The sequence below is a fragment of the Silurus meridionalis genome, chromosome 8 (assembly GCF_014805685.1).
Source record: "Silurus meridionalis isolate SWU-2019-XX chromosome 8, ASM1480568v1, whole genome shotgun sequence".
NCBI classification, from domain to species: domain Eukaryota; kingdom Metazoa; phylum Chordata; class Actinopteri; order Siluriformes; family Siluridae; genus Silurus; species Silurus meridionalis.
In genome coordinates this window covers 15,682,677-15,704,676 of record NC_060891.1, presented here as the reverse complement: position 1 = coordinate 15,704,676, position 22,000 = coordinate 15,682,677, and the positions used below count along the sequence as shown (strand labels likewise).

At 38.3% G+C, this 22,000-nt stretch overlaps 1 protein-coding gene across 1 annotated transcript; it reads left to right on the top strand.

The window, feature by feature from the left end:
• The first annotated feature begins 13,489 nt into the window (after positions 1-13,489).
• LOC124390367 (antimicrobial peptide NK-lysin-like) lies at positions 13,490-14,665 on the top strand. Its single transcript, XM_046856263.1, has 5 exons — positions 13,490-13,600; positions 13,749-13,810; positions 13,992-14,129; positions 14,214-14,371; positions 14,481-14,665. The coding sequence occupies exons 1-5, from the start codon at positions 13,498-13,500 to the stop codon at positions 14,527-14,529; spliced, it is 510 nt and encodes a 169-aa protein (XP_046712219.1). The 5' UTR covers positions 13,490-13,497; the 3' UTR covers positions 14,530-14,665.
• The last annotated feature ends 7,335 nt before the right edge of the window (positions 14,666-22,000 follow it).

Sequence of the window (22,000 nt, the reverse complement as noted above, 5' to 3'; positions counted from 1 at the left end):
TTTTTTTTGTTTGTTTTTTTTCCATTTAATAGTTTGTCTACTTTGTGACATTAAACTGTAACTCTTTTTGATAATTAAAGAAACATGTTGAAAAGATTGCTTTATTTATTTGTGTTTTTAGAAAGACTTGTTTGGCCTACTTTAAATATGTTACATGGTGTTGAAATATAGAAAAGAAGCCATGTTGGTTCATTAGTCTTATTGACTGCTTGCACAAAGGGCAACTGATAGCTCAGTGGGTAAGGTGTTGCTTTACCAATCACCAGGTTCCCCCCAAGGTTGTAGGTTCAAGCCCCAGTGCAGCTGAGCTAGTTTTTTTTTTTTAAATCTAATAGTTTGTCTACTTTGTGACAATAAACTGTAACTCTATTTGATAATTAAAGAAACGTTGAAAAGATTGATTTATTTTTTTGTGTTTTTTAAAAGACTTGTTTGGCCTACTTTAAATATGTTACATGGTGTTGAAATATAGAAAAGAAGCCATGTTGGTTCATTAGGCTTACTGACTGCTTGCACAAAGTGCAACGGATAGCTCATTAGGTAAGGTGTTGGTTTACCAATCAGCAGGTCCCCACAAGCTTTTAGGTTCAAGCCCCAGCGAAGCCAAGGAAACATTATTATTTCTATTTTGAAATCTAATAGTTTGTCTACTTTGTGACATTAAACTGTAAATCTATTTGATAATCAAAGAAACATGTTGAAAATATTGCTATATTTCTTTTTGTTTTTTGAAATACTTGTTTGGCCTACTTTAAATATGAGTTACATGGTGTTGAAGTATAGAAAAGAAGCCATGTTGGTTCATTAGGCTTACTGACTGCTTGCAGCCAGGGCAGCTGATAGCTCGTTGGGTAAGGTGTTAGTTTACCAGTCTGGAGGTCCCCACAAGGTTGTAGGTTCAAGCCCCAGTGCAGCTGAGCTAAAGATCTTTTTTTTAATTTGAAATCTTATAGTTTATCTAATTTGTGAATTAAACTGTAAATAGATTTGGTAATTAAAGAGACCTGTTTAAAAGATTGGTTTATGTCTTTGTCTTTTTTAAAACCCTTGTTTGGCCTATTTTAAATATGAGTTACATGGTGTTGAAGTATAGAATAGAAGCCATGTTGGTTCATTTGTCTTATTGATCACTTGCACAAAGGGCAACTGAAAGCTCATTGGGTAAGATGTTAGTTTACCAATCAGCAGGTCCCCACAAGGTTGTAGGGTCAAGCCCCAGTACAGCTAAGATAAAGTCATAAAAACAAAATTTTTGAAATCTAATAGTTTGTCTACTTTGTGACATTAAACTGTAAATCTATTTGATAATTGAAGAAACATGTTGAAAAGATTCCTTTATTTCTTTGTGTTTTTTGAAAAGAAGCCATGTTGGTTCATTAGTCTTATTGACTGCATGCAGAAAGGGCAAGTGATAGCTCATGCGGTTTGGTGTTGGTTTACCAATCAGCAGGCCCCTACAAGATTGTAGGTTCAAGCCCCAGCACAGCTGCGAAAGCTTTTTTATTTGTCTTTTGAAATCTAATAGTTTATCTAATTTGTGAATTAGACTGTAAATCTAGATGTTAATTAAAGAGACATGTTTAAAAGATTGCTTTATGTCTTTGTCTTTTTTAAAAGACTTGTTTGGCCTATTTTAAATGAGTTACCTGGTGTTGAAGTATAGAAAAGAAACCATGTTGGTTCATTAGGCTTATTGACTGGTTGCACAAAGGGCAACTGATAGCTCAGTGAATAAAGTGTTGGTTTACCAATCAGCAGGTCACCACAAGGTTGTAGGTTCAAGCCCCAGTCCAGCTGAGCTAAAAAAAAATTATATTTTTGAAATCTAATAGTTTGCCTACTTTGTGACATTAAACTGTAAATCTATTTGATAATTAAAGAGACATGTTTAAAAGATTGCTTTATGTCTTTGTGTTTTTAAAAGACTTGTTTGGCCTTTTTAAATGAGTTACCTGGTGTTGAAGTATAGAAAAGAAACCATGTTGGTTCATTAGGCTTATTCAATGCTTGCACAAATTGGAACTGATAGCTTAGTGGGTAAGGTGTTGGTTTACCAATCAGCAGGTTACCACAAGGTTGTAGGTTCAAGCCCCAGCAAAGCACTGGGAGCTTTTTATTTTTCCTTTGAAATCTAATAGTTTGCCTACTTTGTGACATTAAACTGTAAATCTATTTGATAATTAAAGAAACATGTTGAAAATATTTCTTTATTTATTTGTGTTTTTTGTAAGACTGGTTTGGCCTTTTTTTAAATACGAGTTACATGGTGTTGAAGTATAGAAAAGAAGCCATGTTGGTTCATTAGGCTTATTCAATGCTTGCACAAATTGGAACTGATAGCTTAGTGGGTAAGGTGTTAGTTTATTGATCAGCTGGTCCCCACAAGGTTGTAGGTTCAAGCCCCAGCAAAGCACTGGGAGCTTTTTTTATTTTTCCTTTGAAATCTAATAGTTTGTCTAATTTGTGACATTAAACTGTAAATCTATTTCATAATTAAAGAGACCTGTTTAAAAGATTGCTTTATGTCTTTGTCTTTTTAAAAGCCTTGTTTTGACTACTTTAAATATGTTACATGGTGTTGAAGTGTAAAAAAGAAGCCATGTTGGTTCATTAGGCTTATTGACTGCTTGCACAGAGGGAAACAGATAGCTCAGTGGGTAAGATGTTGGTTTACCAATCAGCAGGTCCCCACATGTTTTAAGGTTCAAACCCCAGCGAAGCCGAGGAAACATTTTTCTTTTTCTTTTTAAATCTAATAGTTTGTCTACTTTGTGGCATTAAACTGTAACTCTATTTGATAATTAAAGAAACATGTTAAAAGATTGCTTTATGTCTTTGTCTTTTTAAAAGCCTTGTTTTGACTACTTTAAATATGTTACATGGTGTTGAAGTGTAAAAAAGAAGCCATGTTGGTTCATTAGGCTTATTGACTGCTTGCACAGAGGGAAACAGATAGCTCAGTGGGTAAGATGTTGGTTTACCAATCAGCAGGTCCCCACATGTTTTAAGGTTCAAACCTCAGCGAAGCCGAGGAAACATTTTTCTTTTTCTTTTTAAATCTAATAGTTTGTCTACTTTGTGGCATTAAACTGTAACTCTATTTGATAATTAAAGAAACATGTTAAAAAGATTGCTTTATTTCTTTGTACTTTTTGAAATACTTGTTTGGCCTACTTTAAATACGAGCTACATGGTGTTGAAGTATAGAAAAGAAGCCATGTTGGTTCATTAGGCTTATTGACTGCTTGCACAAACGGGAACAGATGGCTCCTTGGGTAAGTTGTTGGTTTGCCCATTTGTAGGTCCCCACAAGGTTGTAGGTTCAACCTGCAGTGAAGCCAAGGAAACATCTTTCTTTTTCTTTTTAAATCTAATAGTTTGTCTACTTTGTGACATTAAACTGTAAATCTATTTGATAATTAAAGAAACAATTAAAAGATTGCTTTGTCTTTTTTGAAATACTTGTTTGGCCTACTTTTAATGAGTTACGTGGTGTTGGAGTATGGAAAAGAAGCCATGTTGGTATATTCAGTGTTGGGCAAAGTTACTTTCAAAAGTAATGCATTACAATATTAAGTTACTCCCCAAAAAAACTAATTACGTTACTTAGTTACTTTTTATTGAAAGTAATGCGTTATATTACTTTTGCATTACTTTCACGTTACTTGTATCTTACAGGTAACAGGCCTTACAGGTGTAACATGTGTAATATAGATAATTGCCATTAAGAAATAAGTTATATTAGAGCAAAAGACATGTCTTAAACATTTAAAATGCTTAATAACTTCTTAGAGAACAATAAGATGATCGACTTACTTTAGACCACAAGGCATATAACTATGTCATTCGTGTATATAAGGTTAAGGGTGTGGGCTGCACACCGGTGATGTGGAGGGAGAACATACCTTTCGCTGTCATCATGTAAAACGTGCAATTCCGTAAATATGACCTCGTCCTCTTCTACATCATTACTTGCTTCATCATCAGCTTGAAACATTCTGAACGTTTTTACAAAGTTCACGCTATTATTAGTGACCGTGGCAGTTTATATTTCCACAAAGAGCAAATGAGCTGTTCATTTGCTCTATCTCCGCTGCGATGGCATCGTACGTGTGTCTCCCACAGAAAACTTTTATTCTGAGCAGTTCATCGATCTGCAGTGGTGGAAACATATTCCAAGTCGGCAAAAGTTTTTTTTTAGTTCTGTTTCCATTTCCATATATGCCTTATATGCCCCCCTGCACACACACCTGTAGTGCTGTGCTTTGTTTTTTTTGTTTTTTTTATGTGGTATTTTTTGCAGTTGACAAGAGCTTTTCACCAACACATAATCTACATTTACTTTTTGTCCAAACAACCCGCAACAACTATGGTTAATGGTTATTGTTCCCACACTCCCCTAGGCCTAGCCAAGGTGGGAATGTAATAATTGAAAAGAAGCCATGTTGGTTCATTAGGCCTATTGACTGCATGCTCAAGTGGGAAGTGGTAGCTCAGTGGTTAAGGTATGGGTTTATAGGTCAGCTGGTCCCTACAAGGATTTGAGTTCAAGCCCCATCATTACCAAGGTAAAATTATTTATCTTTTGAAATCGAATAGTTTGTCTACTTTGTGACATTAAACTGTACATCTGTTTGCTAATTAAAGAGACCTGTTTAAAAGATTATAACTTGTAATGTAGTAAGTATTCCAGTAAGGTTTTAAGTTTTACACAAGTAGGATTGTCAGGAAGTCTTTACAGCATAGCTTGTGTTGAAGTTGGTTCCAATTAGCCGCAGTCCAGACAGAATCACATGCTGCTGAAGTATGGGAAAGAAGCCATGTTGTTTCATTAGGCCCATTGATTGCTTGCATACGTGGAAAGCGGTAGCTCAATGTTTAAGGTGTTGGTTTACCGATCAGCAGTTCCCCTCAAGTTTGTGGGTTCATGCCCTGGCATCACCAAGGTAATATTGTATTTCTCATTTGAAATCTAATAGTTTGTCTACTTTGTGACATTAAACTGTACATCTATTTGTTAAAGAGACCTGTATAAAAGATTGCTTTATTTCTTTGTCTTTTTTAAAAGACTTGTATGGCCTACATTTATTTAGTTAAATACACAAGTACTGTTCAAATCACATACTCTACATTTTAATCGTCATACTGGAATTGGTGCCCTAAACCTTGTAATGGAGTAAGTTTTGCAGTAAGGTTTTACTAGTGTTACACAAGTAGGATTGTGCACGAGGGGATGGGCTCCTCGTCATACAAGCCACTGAGGAGGCCTGCCTGCCTCATTCCCAGAACCGGCGGTCCTTCGTGGAAACGTGTATGATGGTAAGCTTCTGGGACCTCCTCCCGGCCATAGAAAGCAGTTTCTTCCCGTCCTCCCTGCATGTGCAAAACAAGAAGTATCTGCTTGATCTGAAACACAATCTAGCCGGTCTTGAGGTTAAGGAAATTGCAAGTCTCAGCATGGGTGACCCCTCCTGTCATCGAGTCTTCCATTGCCAGACACCTTAACCCTTCTCCTGTCCTACCATGTGAGATGGATCGCTTCCCTGCGTTCGTTCATCAGGCTTCAGACAATAAGAGCTCTTAATATCTCCTTGCTGTTGTCCACCAAACCGTTGCTAGGCCCTGGGATAAGAAGTCCTTCGCCGTGGCTGCGCCCCTAACCTCGCTCCTTCTGATCATAAATGTAAACGGCCGGCCTGATGCTTAGCCACAGGGGGCTTTCAGTCTACATTCATGGGTGGCCAGCCCTCCAGACACCTGTTCTGCCCTCCATATTTCTGTTCAAAAGACGGGGGCTCTTTCAGCGGGGTCAGCCCCCCCTTGCCAGTGAGTGCTGATCTCTATTTCTGCAGGCTTCACTGTTCCGTGTCGTCCAGAGTGCATTTCCCCGTTCCAGAGGGAAAGAATGTAAAAAGTGCGCAAGCAGTGTTACCACACAGCCCCCTTCACACTCCTCGCACAAATTTAATAAAGGCTTCAGCCTCACTGTTTCACAAAACACAAAAAAGAGAAAAAAAATGAATCAAATGAATTCATTTCTGAGAGAGAATTTCTCACTAGTCCCCTGTATGTCACCCCTGGTTTGCTCACTAGATGGCGCCATTGCACCAGTAATGAGCAATCCCGTTGGACCAACTCCGGGCAGTCCACCAGGCTGCGTGGGGCCACTCGGCGATCACAATCACAAGGGATTACAGACTTCAGTTTGCCAGTTTGCCCACACGGACAAGAGCTCTGCTCACATTCTGAAAAATGAAATCTCACCCCTCCTCAAGAAGGGGGTGGTTTGAGTTGTAGCCCTGCACCTAAGCAATCAGGGCTTTTACTCTCGCTATTTCCTGGTCCTGAAAAGAGACGGTTTTCTCTGTCCTTTTCTGGATCTCAGAATGTTGAACAAACATTTAAGGAAATACAATTATAAAATGTTATCACATGGCTCTCTTGTACGTTTAATAAAACAGAATGATTGGTTCTGCTCAATCAATCTGAGCAATGCTTTTTTCTATATAAGCATCTATCCTCCGCACATGAGATTCCTTCTTGAGAACAGCGGGTCTCAAAACATAGATAGACATAGATAGATGATTGGCTGATTATAGCCGATTCAAGAGAGAAAGTGATTCAAAACCCTACCCGTCTGCTCGCGCACATCACAGTGCTCGGTTTCAGAGTCAATGTGAGCAAGAGCAATTTCACTCCCGCTCAGAATGTCATATTCTTTGATTTGGAGCTGAATTCCGTTAAAATGTGTGTGCACCTGTCACAGAAGCACATTTTCTCCTTCATGAATTCTCTCTCACAGTTCAGGGAAGGAGCAAGGGTACAGTATTGCACATGTCTCAGATTACAGGGTCTAATGGCTTCAGCTGTCCATGTCTTGCCTCTAGGCCTTCTGAGAATGAGGGCTTTTTAATGAAGTAGACCTTATCTCTTTATCTCAGCCCATTGCACAATCTTTGCCGCTATGTCACGGTGACGTGCACGTGCACAGCAGCGCTGCGCCACTGGAGAGGTGCATGGGACCCCTCTCGGGGTGTTCATGCTGCAGAAAGTGGTAACAACAGATGACTCCTTAACAGGGTGGAGAGCCACACAGGAAGGCAGATCAGTGAATGGTGTGTGGCCAAACACTTCACTTCATATAAACTATTTGGAGCTCCTTACAGTGTGGAAGGCTCTGAGCCATTTCCTACCCAGCTTCATCATGTGCTTATGTGCTGTGACAATACGACAGCTGTAGCACATATCAACCGACAAGAGGGGATGCGCTCCTCCAAGCTTCATGCTCCAGCTCACAAGCTGTAGGTATGGAGCAGACAGCATTTTCTGTCGTTAAGGGTGACTAACATCCTGGGCATTCTGAACAGGGGCGCAGACCTTTTGTCGAGGGGAACCCACTCTACAGAGCGTTAGATAGTGGGGTTGCTATGGTTGAGGTTCGGCCGGGCGGCCATTGATCTCTTCACCTCGTGCGAAATCACCCACTGTCCTATGTTCTTCCCGCTATGGGACGAGGATCCCTCTCTCGGCGTGGTCGCACTGGCTCATCCATGTCCCAACGTGCTGCTCTACGCATTTCCTCCACTCTGCCTGATAATCCTAACCCTGGAAAGGGTGGAAGTACAGGATTTTTCTCTGATCCTCATAGCACCCAGGTGGCCCAAGGCACCGTGGATAGCAGAGATAATCCCTCTTCTGTATGCAGAGCCATGGCCCCTCCTATTGCGCACGAACCTCCTGGAAGATCTACCATCCTTACCCAAAAGGGCCTAGCCCATGATAGGGCAAATTTAAACACTTTGGGGCTTCCCACTCGTGTTATTGCCACTATTCAGCATGCCAGGGCCTCTTCCACACGTTACCTCTTTGATTCTATCTGTGCTTAGCTGCTGATATTTTGGGCTTCTTGTAGGACCTTGTCGATCATGGAAGAACCTTTTCTACAATTAAGGTCTATTTAGCTATCGCTGCGCGTCATGTCAGGTTTGGCGGCACTACAATGGGGATCTAGGGGATATCTCCCTTAAACTCCTGTCCTTAAAGACAACTCTGTTTCTGGCATTGGCTTCCGCCAAATGTGTCAGTGATTTGCATGCACTCTCGGGTTCATTCTTCAAAAAATTATCGCTCAATGGGTATACGGTTTTGTTCAGACCTGACCCAGCCTTCATGCCCAAATGATTCCCAGCTTTCACTGGTGTTGTGACCGAGCTCTCTGCTCTTCACCCTCCTCCTTTTTCCTTTGCGAAGGACCAGAGGATGAATGCTTTATGTTCTGTGCGTGCCCTGTGGGGTTACATCGACAGGACAAGCCCTTAGCGACCAGCTCTTTGTTTCCTGCCCAAAGCAGGCCAGAAGCATTTTCATGCGCGACAGAGAATGCTAAAACAGATCATCTCTAGTTTTGGTATTCCTAGTGTGATTGAAAGTGACAATAGCACACATTTTGCTTCTAAAGTAACACAACTTTTGGCTAAAAGCTTAGCAATTGATTGTTATTTTAATATTCCCTATCACCCACAGTCAGCTGGGGTGGTAGAAAGAACAAACAGAGCCATTAAGGAACGTGTTACCAAAGCCTGCATTGACACAGGCCGAAATTGGACTGTTGTTCTCCTGGTAGTATTCCCAGAAATGGGAATGACCACATCTTTAACTACTAAACTGTCACCTTTTAAAATTATAATAGGCCGGCCCTTCCCCACCCAATGGGTCAGGGGCCGCACTGGAGTTTCTTCCCTAGGTAACCTGGAGGTGATGGTGGACGATGGTTCTGACTGATTATCAGCCACAGTGGATTCACTCAAGCAGAATCAAACTAATTTAATCTGTGCAGTAATTGGTATAACGGCCTAAGAAGCTTACCTAAGTGAGTACTCGGGGCTAAAACATGGAAACAGAGCCCATGGAAAGATCCTTTCTTTATAGTAGAAAGGGGGCCACCTCCGGGGTGAAGATCTACTGTAACTCACTTGACTGTTTTGTTTAGCTTACCCTGATAACTGCTCTAGGTCTCAATTCTATGACTATATCTGCATAGTTGTAATTACACTACAAATTTTCCTAATTCTCGTTGAACACATCATTTAGAGAGGGGAAACAGTTAAGTATACCTGATAATAATGCTTATAGACATATTATTTGCTGAGCAAATTTTTTTGAAAATAATTTATTTATGAGTGTTGAACACTACTTTGTTTTAGGATTGTTATATTGTGTGTTGAATTTATGGAATTGTACTTTGTATGTTGCCATGTTTATTGATGAAGGTAAAACAGGACAAAAAGTTTTGTCTTTATCTTTTCATACGCAGTTTGTTTCATCGATCATGTTCCCATGAAGAACATCCTATGTTATGGTGTGAGGCGCTAAATTATAAATGATTTAAAGTGGGCATTGTAAGTGTTTGTAAGTGTTAAGATGAGCTTCTCACTGGTTTTTTAAACACATTCCTATTTTGTCTGTTCAGTGTCTATAGGATCTATAGGATGTGAGTATGTAAGGTACACGGAATGTCTTTGTCTGGGCTCACACATCTCTGGATACTATGTCTTCTTTCCCAATCAGGAACAGTTTTAGCTCATGTTTTTTCCAGTGTGTAAATATACTTGTCTGTTATCTGCAATAAACCAAAGAAGAACATTTGCGCCATTCTGTGTGCTGTGTGATTCTTTCCTGATCAGAAAAGGCACCACGGGCATCGTAGATCGCATGGAAAACCTCTTCAAGAATTACGTTTTGTTTGGTCATGATAAAAATCTAACAATTATAGGTACAATTCATATGCATGATCACAAATCTTCTGCACAGGTTGATGCTGCAGTGTCAGTGAATCTCACTGTCTTATGTTGTTTTCTCACTGAATGTCGCACGTGCGCTAGTTAGTTTTTTAAAATAAATAAATAAATAAATAAATAAAAATAAATATATATATATATATATATATATATATATATATATATATATATATATATATATATATATATATAATGTATTTATTTATTTATTTATTTATTTATTTACTGCTTGCATAGGATTTAAGAAGATAATTAACATGCTAATGCCTGGTCTGGGGCATTCAGGTATATGTTAACACCATCTTAAAAAAACAGTTGTAGCTGCCCATCAATCCCATCAATCTGGGAAGGGTTATACAGACATTTCCATAAAATATAAGGCTAATCATTTTACAATGAGGAACATTTTTCACAAATAGAAAACATTGACATGACAATTTTTAAAGTAATAGACATCCCAGCAAATTCACTCCAAGGACTGTGCAATTCTCAGAGAAACTGCAAAAAAACAGTCACAGGACCTCGGCACATTGCAGTCATTGAGTTGACTATGAACAACTCTATATACCAAGTACTCTAGAGTAAAATGTGAGGCCATTTGTCCAAAAAACAAAATATTTTTTGCAAAGGCCCACTCAATGTTTAAACCTAAACCCAACTGAAATGCTATGGTGGGACCTTAAGAGAGCTGTGCATAAACAAATGCCCACAAACCTCAATGAACTGAGGCAATGTTGTAAGGACGAATGAGTCAAAATTCCTCCACACTGATGTGAGAAACAGATAAAGTCATTAACAACATTTCAAGTTACTGCTGTTAAAGGTGCTTTTACAAGCTAATGAACCCTAAAGTGTATTTAATTTCTCACACACAAATTCTCTAATTTGAATTAAGTCTACAACCTGCAAAGCACTAGATGATTTTTATTATGTCCTGATACATGATGAGCCAATTTGGAAACTGGTGGTAAAGTAGAGACCCTGGAATAAGCCAATAACTGTATATTCATGTGGTCTTAAAACAAAATAGCCTGCAGGTAATGAATAATTGTGTGAATGTGTGTGCATGGTAGCCTGCAATAGAAAGAAATCTTATCCAGATTTTATTACTGTGCAACAACAAGTCTCAAAATAGGAAACTTTTCATCAATCATAACAAAAAATAAATAGATGACAAAGGAAATGAGATATAAATAATAAAAAACTGAATACATGGTGATTAAACATCATAAAGTGTCTTGTATATAGTAGATAGGTAGGTACACTAGAAAATAGTCAGCATGACCATAAGCTAGTCTGCATTGTCTACGTCAGCGTTTCTACTTGTGGTCACGGATACAATATTTCTGTGGGAAGTTAATAGGTATAAAAGTACCCCAGGAGATGCTACATTAAGACAAGACCATTTAACTCTCAAGAAGTCACATCTCTTGCATCTTCAACCATGTTCCGAAACATCCTTGTTACATATTTCATCATTGCCTCAGGTAAATCACACAGATCTAATCTGTATTTATTTATCTGTATTTAAATCTGTTAATTTAAATCTATTTAAAACATTCAAACCCTGTACATTTTTCTATGAAATGTTTATAAATAGGTGGTTGTATAAATTCTGTTAAATGGTTAATGTTTTATTTGATCTTGTTCTCAGCCTGTGCAATGCAGCTGGAGTACCTGAAAGATGATTCTGAGGAACTCCTTGATAGAACTTTGGTTTGTTCATCACATTCATCACATGATCTTATTTTTATATTTCAGTAGAATGTATGTTCAATCTCATCAGTGTTTACTCTAAACACCACCAAAGCCTCCAAACTGAACAAGTCCCACAAGTAAATTTTACTCAGAGTTATTGTTTGCAATATTTACTCTTCCAATGGTTTTGTTAATCAGAATGAGGATTTGCTGATGACTGAGGAGCAACCAGTTCTTTGTTTAATTTGTAAGCACATCATAGAGAAAGTAAAACATCATCTTGGTAAACATGAAAATGCGGTGAGTGATCATACTATATACTGTAGGTCAAATAAAGGAACTGTAACCTTGGGTTTTTTCACACAGTTTAAACTTTACTACAGGAAAAGATCAAAAAAGAATTGATGACACTCTGTGACAAATCTGGACCTGTAAAAAGAATGTGTAAGGAAATGGTTACTAACAAAATTGATATATTGGTGAAGGAACTTTATACAGATGATGATCCAAAAACAATCTGTGCTAAAGCTGACCTTTGCAAGTGAGTTATTAAGACTAATTCTAAATAATTTTACTTACCCTGTATTTGTTTTTAATTATAAAATAAATAATATTTTGTTTTTTAATTTAAAATATTACAGGTCAGTGAGAGAGCTGGAACTGATCTAAGCTATTCTACAAAACTTTCAGAAACTCAGAAGATGCACACTTGGCAAGAAATTCATTAAACTAGAACTAGATGTTTAAAATATAAATGCTTGGACATCATTCTGTGCTAATAAAATTTCTTAAGCAATAATTCATGTTCTCATTCTATGTGTACGCATTAGTAATAATCATAATTGTGGAATCTGTAAAAAATGTCAAATTTATTCAAATGATAGTGCCATTTAGAGTGTAAGAGCTTGTAGTTGTGGTTTTAGATGGCTACTACTTTACCCCAGAAAATCATGTCCTTCCAAGATCTCTTATGTAGAAGAGATATTGTAGGGAAGTAGCAGCAGTGGGAGAACTCCATCACACGGAGCAAAAAAGGGAAATGAGGACTTTCAATATATTATTATGAAAACCATGCAATTACAGGAAAACAACAGAATAGCTAAAAAAGAACAGAATCATGGTTTTGCAAAGATCTGGCCAAAGTCAGACCTCAACCTTACTGAAGTGCTTTTGTGAGACCTTAAGAAAACTTTGCATAAACAAATGCCCACAAACCTCAATGAACTGAAGCAATGTTGTAAAGAAGAGTTAGACAAAATTCTTCCACAAAAGATGTGAGAGACTAATAAGGTAATATAGAACACGAATATTGAAGTTAATGCTGCCAAAGGTGGTTCTACATGCTATTGAATGATAAGTTGTAGTTAGTTTATAACATAAGGATTCTCCATTTAAGCTTTAATTTTGTAAAAAATAAATAATAAAAGGTGTAACATGTGTTGTGGTTCATCTGAATTTGTAATTAACTAATTCAAAGAACTGATGAGTAAAAGCATATAATTCAAAGAGGGTGTACAATATACTAAGATACATTGCCTGCAAGTGTAAATAAGTGTGTGAATTTAAATGTGAGTATGTGTGTGCATGGTAGCCTGCAATAGAAAAGACTTCCATCCAGATTGTTTTACTGTGCAACACCAACACTCAAGATAGGCAACCCTGACAAAGATAAAGTTGTTACTGGATGTGAGTGTGAGATAAAGAGATGACTGACTGTAAAAAAAAAAAAGTCTAATAGGTCAAAATTAATCAATTATAACTTTAATAAATAAATAACAAGAAATATGAAACATAAATAATAAAAGAAAGTAAGTACAGGGTGATCAAAAATCCGAACATTTCTTGTAGGTTGTAAAAATAGTAGGTTGGTAGGTACACTAGAAAATAGTCAGCATGACTCAAGCCAGTCTTGCAATGTCTATGTCAACATTTCTAATTATGGTCACAGAAAATACCTCTGAGGAAGTTTACAGGTATAAAAGTACCCCAAAAGATACTGCATATGACATGCACAAAAATATTCAGCTCTCAAGAAGTCACATCTCTTGCATCTTCAACCAACATGTTCCGAAACATCCTTGTTGCTTCTTTCATCATAACCACAGGTAAATCACGCAACTCTCATCTGTAGGTTTTTTTTTATTAAAAGTTAAAACCCTGTCAATATTTCTATAAAATGTTCAGAAATAGGAGGTTGTATAAATTCTGTTTAAAAAGTTAAAAGGTTAATGTTTTATTTGCTCTGGTTCTCAGCCTGTGCAATGCACCTGGAGTACCTGAAAGTTGATTCTGAGGAACTCCTTGATGGAACTTTGGTTTGTTCAACAAATTGCATATTTGATCTTATTTTTATATTTCAGTAAAATGTATGCTCAATCTCACGTATTTACTCTAAACACTACCAACACTGCCAAACTGAACAAGTTTTACAAGTAAATTGAAATTTTACTCAGACTTATTGTTTGTAATAGTTGTTCTTTGCTCTTTGCTCTGTAGATTTCAGCCACTTCCAGTGGTTCTGTTGATCAGGATGAGGATTTGCTGATGCCTGAGGAGCAGATCCCTGGTCTGTGTTACATTTGTAAGCGCATCATGGAGAAAGTAAAACATCATTTTGGTACCCATGAAAATGCGGTGAGTGATCATACTATATACTGTAGGACAAATAAAGGAACTGAGGCATTAAATTTTTCTAAGACAGTATAAACTTTACCACAGGAAAAGATCAAAAGAAGATTGTCAAGACTCTGTGACAAATTGGGACCTGTAAAAACAATCTGTAAGGAAATGGTTACTAAGAACATTGATATATTGGTGAAGGAGCTTTCTACTAATGATGATCCAAAAACAATGTGTGCTAAAGCTGGACTTTGCAAGTGAGTTATGAAAACTTGTTCTTAATAATTCGACTAATGCAATATTTGTTTTCGAACAACTGAATTATAATAATTGGAATTTTTTTATCTTTGATTTAAAAAATTACAGGTCAGTTGGTGAGCCAGAACTGGTCCAAGCTATTCTACAAAACCTTTAAGAAAACTTTAAGAAGATGCACACATTGCAAGAAATGAATAAAACAAGAACTAGATGTTAAAAATGTACATGTTTGGTCGTTCTTGTACATGTTTGGACATCATTCTGTGCTAATAAAATATTTTCAAAAGCAATAATTCATGTTCTCATTCTATGTGTACACAATAAAAATAGTCATAATTGTTGAATCTGTAAAAAGTGTCAGATTTATTCAAATGATAGTGGCATTGAGAGTGTGAGAGCTTAGAACTGTGTTTTTAGATGTGTTTTTAGATTTTATCATGTCCCTGCAAGATGAAGTCTTAGCTAGTAGTCTTGTTGTTAGGAAGAAACAACAGTGGGAAACCTCCATCACAAGGAACAAAATAGAGAATTAAGTGTTCTCATTATTTTATCATGAAATATTGCAATTTCCGGATGTCAACAGAATTGCTAAAAAAGAACATTCACAATGGCCCAGTCAAAGTCCAGACCTCAACCTTACTGAAATGCTGTGTCAGGACCTTAAGACAGCTACGCATGAACAAATGCCCACAAACCTCAATGAACTGAAGCAATATTGTAAAGAAGAATGAGCCAAAATTCTTCCACAATGTGAGACTAGCTGTCAGAGGTGAAAATACTTAATACTTAAGTCAAAGTACTATTAATTTCCCCAAAAATTAGTGTAAGTAGAGCAAAAGTACTAGAGTAAGAGCCATAAATACTACTCAAAGTACGAGTAAAAAGTAGCCCTTACAAAAGTACTCAAGAGTAGTGAGTAGTATCTGTTATGCTGTGAATGTTATTACACATTATACCCTGCAAATTAAAAATGTACCTTACATCAGTGTTATTCTCTTTTATGGTTTTAATGTTTCTCAGTAAAAAAAAAAATTAACAACAGGATCAATATCAATAAAGGACATCAGCATACCCGTTTCCCACTTAATAGAGAAATGAGAGGATGATTTTAAAAAGTGGCCGCACATAACAAACAGTATAATTTTTAGCTACTTTGTCGTTTGCTTTTCAATGATGTGGAAACGAGTCAAAGCCTGAATGTTTTACACTATATAGCTTGGGCTTTAGTGTCAACATCAGTTGTTATACAGACAAGGGTGCTCATGTTGCGCAGGTTCAGGGCGCTCATGTTGTCATGTTGTCACACAGATTGGTCGAGTTAAACATGCTCCTGAGGTTCCAGTGACCACTGTTCCTGCCCCTCTCCCCTCCTTGGATCTGCCCACTTTGTCCTGACCTGCCTCTGGATAGTGTTCTCTTTGATTGGAGGCCACACTTTGCAGCTAGGGATGGCTTCTAATCAACACCCTGGGGTTCCATGAAATTATGGAGTAAGAACAGGAGCTTTGAGGATGGATTTGGACTGTAGTTAATGTCAACAGTCTGCTACACTGACTCAGGACTACAGTTTACTTCTGATCACCATCACTGTACCCGGCAACATAATTTATCTGTAATTAATGGACATTCAGTGCAACCCAGATGAGGAAGGGTTTCCTCTTGAGTCTGGTTCCTCTCAAGGTTTCTTCCTTATGCCATCTCGGGGAGTTATTTCCTTGCCACAGTCGCCACCAGCTTGCTTATCTGGGACAAACTTACACTTATAAAGAACATCTTATTCATTTTTATCACCACATAATCTGTGTAAAGCAGCTTTGGAACAATGTTCATTGTTATAAGCGCTATACAAATAAAAATTTATTGAATTGATTTGCAACAATGTGGTAGGTCAGTAAAGTGAGTAAAAAAAGATGATGATGATGATGAAGAGGACCACTTTAAATTGTGTTTAACGACTTTGAACTAAAGTTAAAATAATAATTTGATAATATGCACTGGGCATTGTGTAAATAATTTTTTACACTGTATTTATATTTACCTACATTTATATCTAAAATAATACTGCTAACCCTAACCCCTTAAACTTACCCATACCTTGTCAAGCCTTACCCAACTTGTCAAGCCTTACCCACATCAAGCCATCAAGTGTTTTGAAATACATAAACACAATTAGCAGTGGTGTGATGTAATGAATAACAATAACTCTCATTACCATAATGAAGTAGTTTGTTCCAGAATTGTACTTTTTTTATTGTAATGGTACTTGACTGCAATACTTTCCCTCTAACTGCCGTCGCTACTTATCCACCTGTTTTCTGGGGGCGCTCTTTGAAAAAACTATTAGGGGGAAAATATGTTTTGTTTATGTTTGGTTTTGAGTGAGAATATGTTAAAATTACATTAATAACCCAGGAACAACATGTGCTGTTTGTAGTTACAATGACAACCAGACAAAGTGTAATTTGAGGCTTAAAGAACAGTGTTATATAGAAGAAATAATATTCTTTCTTACTATTTATTTTCTTGCCTCCTAAAATTTTAGTTTTTAGATCATGCTTCTGCTACTAGCCTAATACTAATGGTAATACTAAAAGTGCAAAGCCTTCTATGCTGGCCTAAACACTATCAGATGCACTGACCTACATTTACAACCTAAATTCTTATATTTGTTTCATGGAGTTGTATTCATTTATTTCCAACAGTTTATTTTCTTAATTTCATAGCGTTTCTCTTGGCTGCACTGCTTCCTGTATGTGTATGTGGACGTTAGATTTTTTGTCCAATCAGATTTCAGCCTCCATGTGCTGCCATGTCAATCTTATCTACCCACTGCCTGAAAAGTCTGTCCTGCTGGCCCTTTTACCATAGAGAATATTATGAATAGGTCTGTTTCGCCTCACAGAATAGTGCCAGCATTTCTCCATGCTCTGATTGGTTGGTCAGAGGGAAACTGTTACAGCCAAGTTCGATTGGTAAAACATGTGTGTATACAGTAATTAATACATCTGTTAGATTTTTTGTTATGCCTACGGAGGAAAAAAATTGATTTGGTCTCGGACATACTTAAAAATAAATTTTCAAAAAAAAAGCTAGACATCGTGAGAAGAGGTCATCCAACCCCGAAGCTTGTCTCAGCTCGGAAAAGGGTTTGTTTCCCACTTCCATACCAGTGAATACAAGTGGTACCACTGGCTTGCAGCCTCTGAAGAGCGGTGCAAATTATGAGTCTGCATCTCTCGTGAGTAGGTTGGATTTTATTAAATTTTTAATGTTTTTGTCATGTTATTAGACAAATATTGATTCTGAACTGTTCCAGATGATGTAGGTGGCACAGTTGCGGTTGTAGTGTAGATGTTTGGTGTTGTCTTTTCTTGTTTTTGCTTTAGCAAAATGGTATTCACCCTCCATATGTGAAATGCCTCTCTCTATGTAATGCCATGCTTTGTTATATTGCGTTTTTATATAGTATTGATGGTTTCTATAATTGCGACGTGATAGTGGTGGTATTAAGAGGTGGATTAAGTCGGGTATGTCCTCACTGAAGGCCCAGGTACCAAATGCACTGAATACTAATAACATAATGCAATAATCATTATCATCAATCCAACTTCATAGTAGGTTTCTTTAATGACAATGTTCAAAAGTAAAAAAAAATTTTTTACAATTACCATTTTTAGGTACAATGATACCTATTAATTGTGTTCATGTATTGCAAAATGGCACTGAGAGGTGATGCGGGTAAGACTGGCACAGGTTTCCTGGTATTGGAAGCAGTACAGTTAGCAGTAATTTAAGATGTAATTACATGCAGGTAAATATAAGTACAATGTAAAATACGTACTTACGCAATGCACAGAGTATAGTATCAAATTATTAACCTAAATTTTAGCTAATTCAACATACTTTATTTAAAACGTGTCATCATCATCATCATCATCATCATCTTTTTTTACTGACCTTCCACAGTATTGGCCACTTTTTGAAATCGTCTTCCCATTCCTTTAATAAGGAAGGGACGGGTATGCTGATGTCCTCTATAAATTCTGTCATCGTGTGATTCCACAGCTTGCTCTGAATAAATAAATGAATGAATGAATGAATGAATGAATGAACGAGGAGCTACACTGCAGCGAATGATAACACCCATAGTTCCATAGCAAAGCCTCATGGGTTGCAAGAAACAGGTTAAGACCTCAAAAGAATGTTTGTCATAAATGTTATCTGATTATTGTTTTGTTTTTTTTTTTATATATATAACATGTGTGGATTTTCAATGCTAGCAGTCAAAAATAAAACTGTTGGAGAAATACTGTGTGTGTGTGTTTGTGTGTGAGATTCCCGATTAATATCATTCCAATTGAAAAATTCTTTGGACTGTTTACATGAGACGTTCTCTAATCCGATATGGTGTTTTCAAGTGCCAGGTGTTACACCAGATTCTGTGACCATCGTATGTTGTGAACCTAGAGTGCTAGAGTGCGCTGTTGTTAAAATGCATCTTAAAATAGACCATCTAGAGAAGTTCTCCATGCAACAGCGTAAATTCAAACACCTTAAACATGCTTTTAGAACAGTCTGCTGTCGTGTTGCGTAGAAACAGATAGACTAGCCATTAACTTTTCAAAAAAGATTCATTTACAGTACTTAAAAAAACAAAGCAATTCAAATGCTTTTGCCTTCTCTATTTTCATGACTGCTTTTTTTAACCACCCTGAATGTTATTTATCAATTAAGGCTATTAAAACGACATGTAGTCAGATGTGGATGCTTTAGACTGTTAATTGTATATATCCTGAAACACTTAAATTAGCACTTTCCAAGTTTGTAGAATTCAAGAGTTATTTTTATATTAAGTTTGTAATCTGGCGTACCAGTGTAGATTTATTCATTACTAGAGACTCAAAGCACTTTTGTACGTCGCTCTGGATAAGGGCGTCTGCTAAATGCCGCAAATGTAAATGCAAATGTAAATATTTTTATTTTATTCATTATGTTAACATTGTATATGAATCTCTCTCTCTCCCTTTATATATACAGACTTACAGCAGGGTCACCTTATCTGAAAAGGCTAATACAGGTTATCGAAATCCGTTACCCCCCTCTATTAATAAATTACATTTACATTTATAGCATTTGGCATTTGGCAGACACCATATCCAGAGCGACGTTCATTCATACAACTGAGCAGATGAGGGTTAAGGGTCTTGCTCAAGGCCCCAGCAGTGGCAGCTACAGTAGGTAACGTGCACGGCGCCAGGCGCGTTCTTGCGCCAACATTTATTGAACAGTGGACGCTGATGTTTGAATTTAACGCTGTTTGCGTGGCAAACTTCTCTATCTTCTTCTTCTTCTTCTTCTTTCGGCTGCTCCCATTAGAGGTCGCCACAGCGGATCATCCGTCTCCATACCACCCTGTCCTCTACATCTGCCTCTTTCACAACAACTACCTGCATGTCTTCCCTCACCACATCCATGAACCTTCTCCTTGGCCTTCCTCTTTTCCTCCTACCTGGTGGCTCCATCTTCAGCATTCTTCTACCAATATAATTCATGTCCCTTCTCTCAGGAAAGGGCTTAGGGCCGATCCTTGATGCAGTTAAACCTTCACTCTGAACCAGTCTGTCGTACCTACTGCACACTTCACTGCCGTCACACTGTCCTCATACATGTCCTGCACCACCCTTACATACTTCTCTGACACACCTGACTTCCTCATACAATACCACAACTCCTCTCTTGGCACTCTGTCGACGCTTTCTAAATCCACAAATACACAATGCAATTCCTTCTGTCCTTCTCTATACTTCTCCATCAACATCCTCAAAGCAAATAAGGCATCTGTGGTGCTCTTCCTCGGCATGAAACCATACTGTTGCTCACAGATGGTCACCTCTTCTCTCAGCCTGGCTTCCACTACTCTTTCCCATAACTTCATGGTGTGACTGATCAACTTAATTCCCCTGTAGTTACTGCAGGTCTGCACATCTCCCTTATGCTTAAAGATCGGTACCAGCACACTCCTTCTCCATTCCTCAGGCATCCTCTCCCCTTCCAGAATCCTGTTAAACAATCTGGTTAAAAACTCCACTGCCATCTCTCCTAAACATCTCACGCCTCTACCGGTATGTCATCTGGTCCAACCGACTTTCCATTCTTCATCCTCTTAATCGCTGCTCTCACTTCCTCCTTACTAATCCTATCTACATCCTGCTTCACCAACTCCACATCCTCCAACCTTCTCTCTCTGTGATTTTCCTCATTCATCAGCTGCTCAAAATACTCCCTCCACCTTCTCAACACACTCTCCTCACTAGTCAACACATTTCCTCTCCATCCTTTATTGCTCTAACTTGCAGTACATCCTTCCCAGCTCGGTCCCTCTGCCTGGCCAATCGGTATAACTCCTTTTCTCCTTCCTTAGTGTCCAACCTCTTATACAGCTCCTCATATGCCTTTTCCTTGGCTTTCGCCACATCCCTTTTACCTGCTGCCGCATCTCCTTGTACTCCTGCCTACTTTTCTCATCACTCTGTCGATCCCACTTCTGTTTTGCCAACCTCTTTCCCCTAATGCTCTCCTGCACTTCCTCATTCCACCACCACGTCTCCTTGTCTTGCTTTCTATTTCCAGATGTCACACCAAGTACTTTTCTAGCTGCCTCCCTCATCACTCCTGCAGTAGTTCCCCAATCATCCGGCACCTCTTCACCACCACCGAGCCCCTGTCTGACCTCTTCCCTGAACCTCACTACACTCTTCCTCCTTCAGTTTCCACCATCTTATTCTTCTTTCAATCCTTACATTCCTCCTCTTCTTCTTCGCCTCCAAAACCATCCTACAGACCACCATCCGATGCTGTCTAGCTACACTGTCCCCGCCAACACCTTACAGTCTCCAATCTCCTTCAGGTTGCATCTCCTGCATAGCACATAGTCCACCTGTGTGCACCTTCCTCCACTCTATCGTCACCCTATGATCCTCCTTCTTCTTAAAATACGTGTTCACCACTGCCATTTCCATCCTTTTAGCAAAATCTACCACCATCTGCCCTTCCACATTCCTCTCCTTAAAACCATACCTACCCATCACCTCCTCATCACCTCTGTTCCCTTCACCTACATGCCCATTAAAGTCTGCCCCAATCACCAATCGTTCTTTCCTAGGTACACCATCTACCACGTCATCTAATTCACTCCAGAATCTTTCCTTTTCCTCCATCTCACAGCCAACTTGTGGAGCATAGGCACTGATGACATTTATCATCATCCTTCAACTTCCACCTTCACGATCATCACCCTATCAGAAACTCTCTTCACCTCCACTACACTCTTACTGTACTCTTCCTTCAGAATCACCCCTACACCATTCCTCTTCCCATCCACACCATGATAAAACAGTTTAAATCCACCTCCAATGTTTCTGGCCTTACTCCCTTTCCACTTGGTCTTCTGAACACACAGCATATCTACCTTTCTCCTCTCCATCATATCAGCTATCTCTCCCTTTACCCGTCATAGTACCAACATTTAAAGTACCAACCCGAACCTCTACTCTCCTACTCTGCTCCTTTTCCTGCCATCTCTGTAGACGTCTTCCTCCTCTCCTTCTCCTCCTTCGGCCAACAGTAGC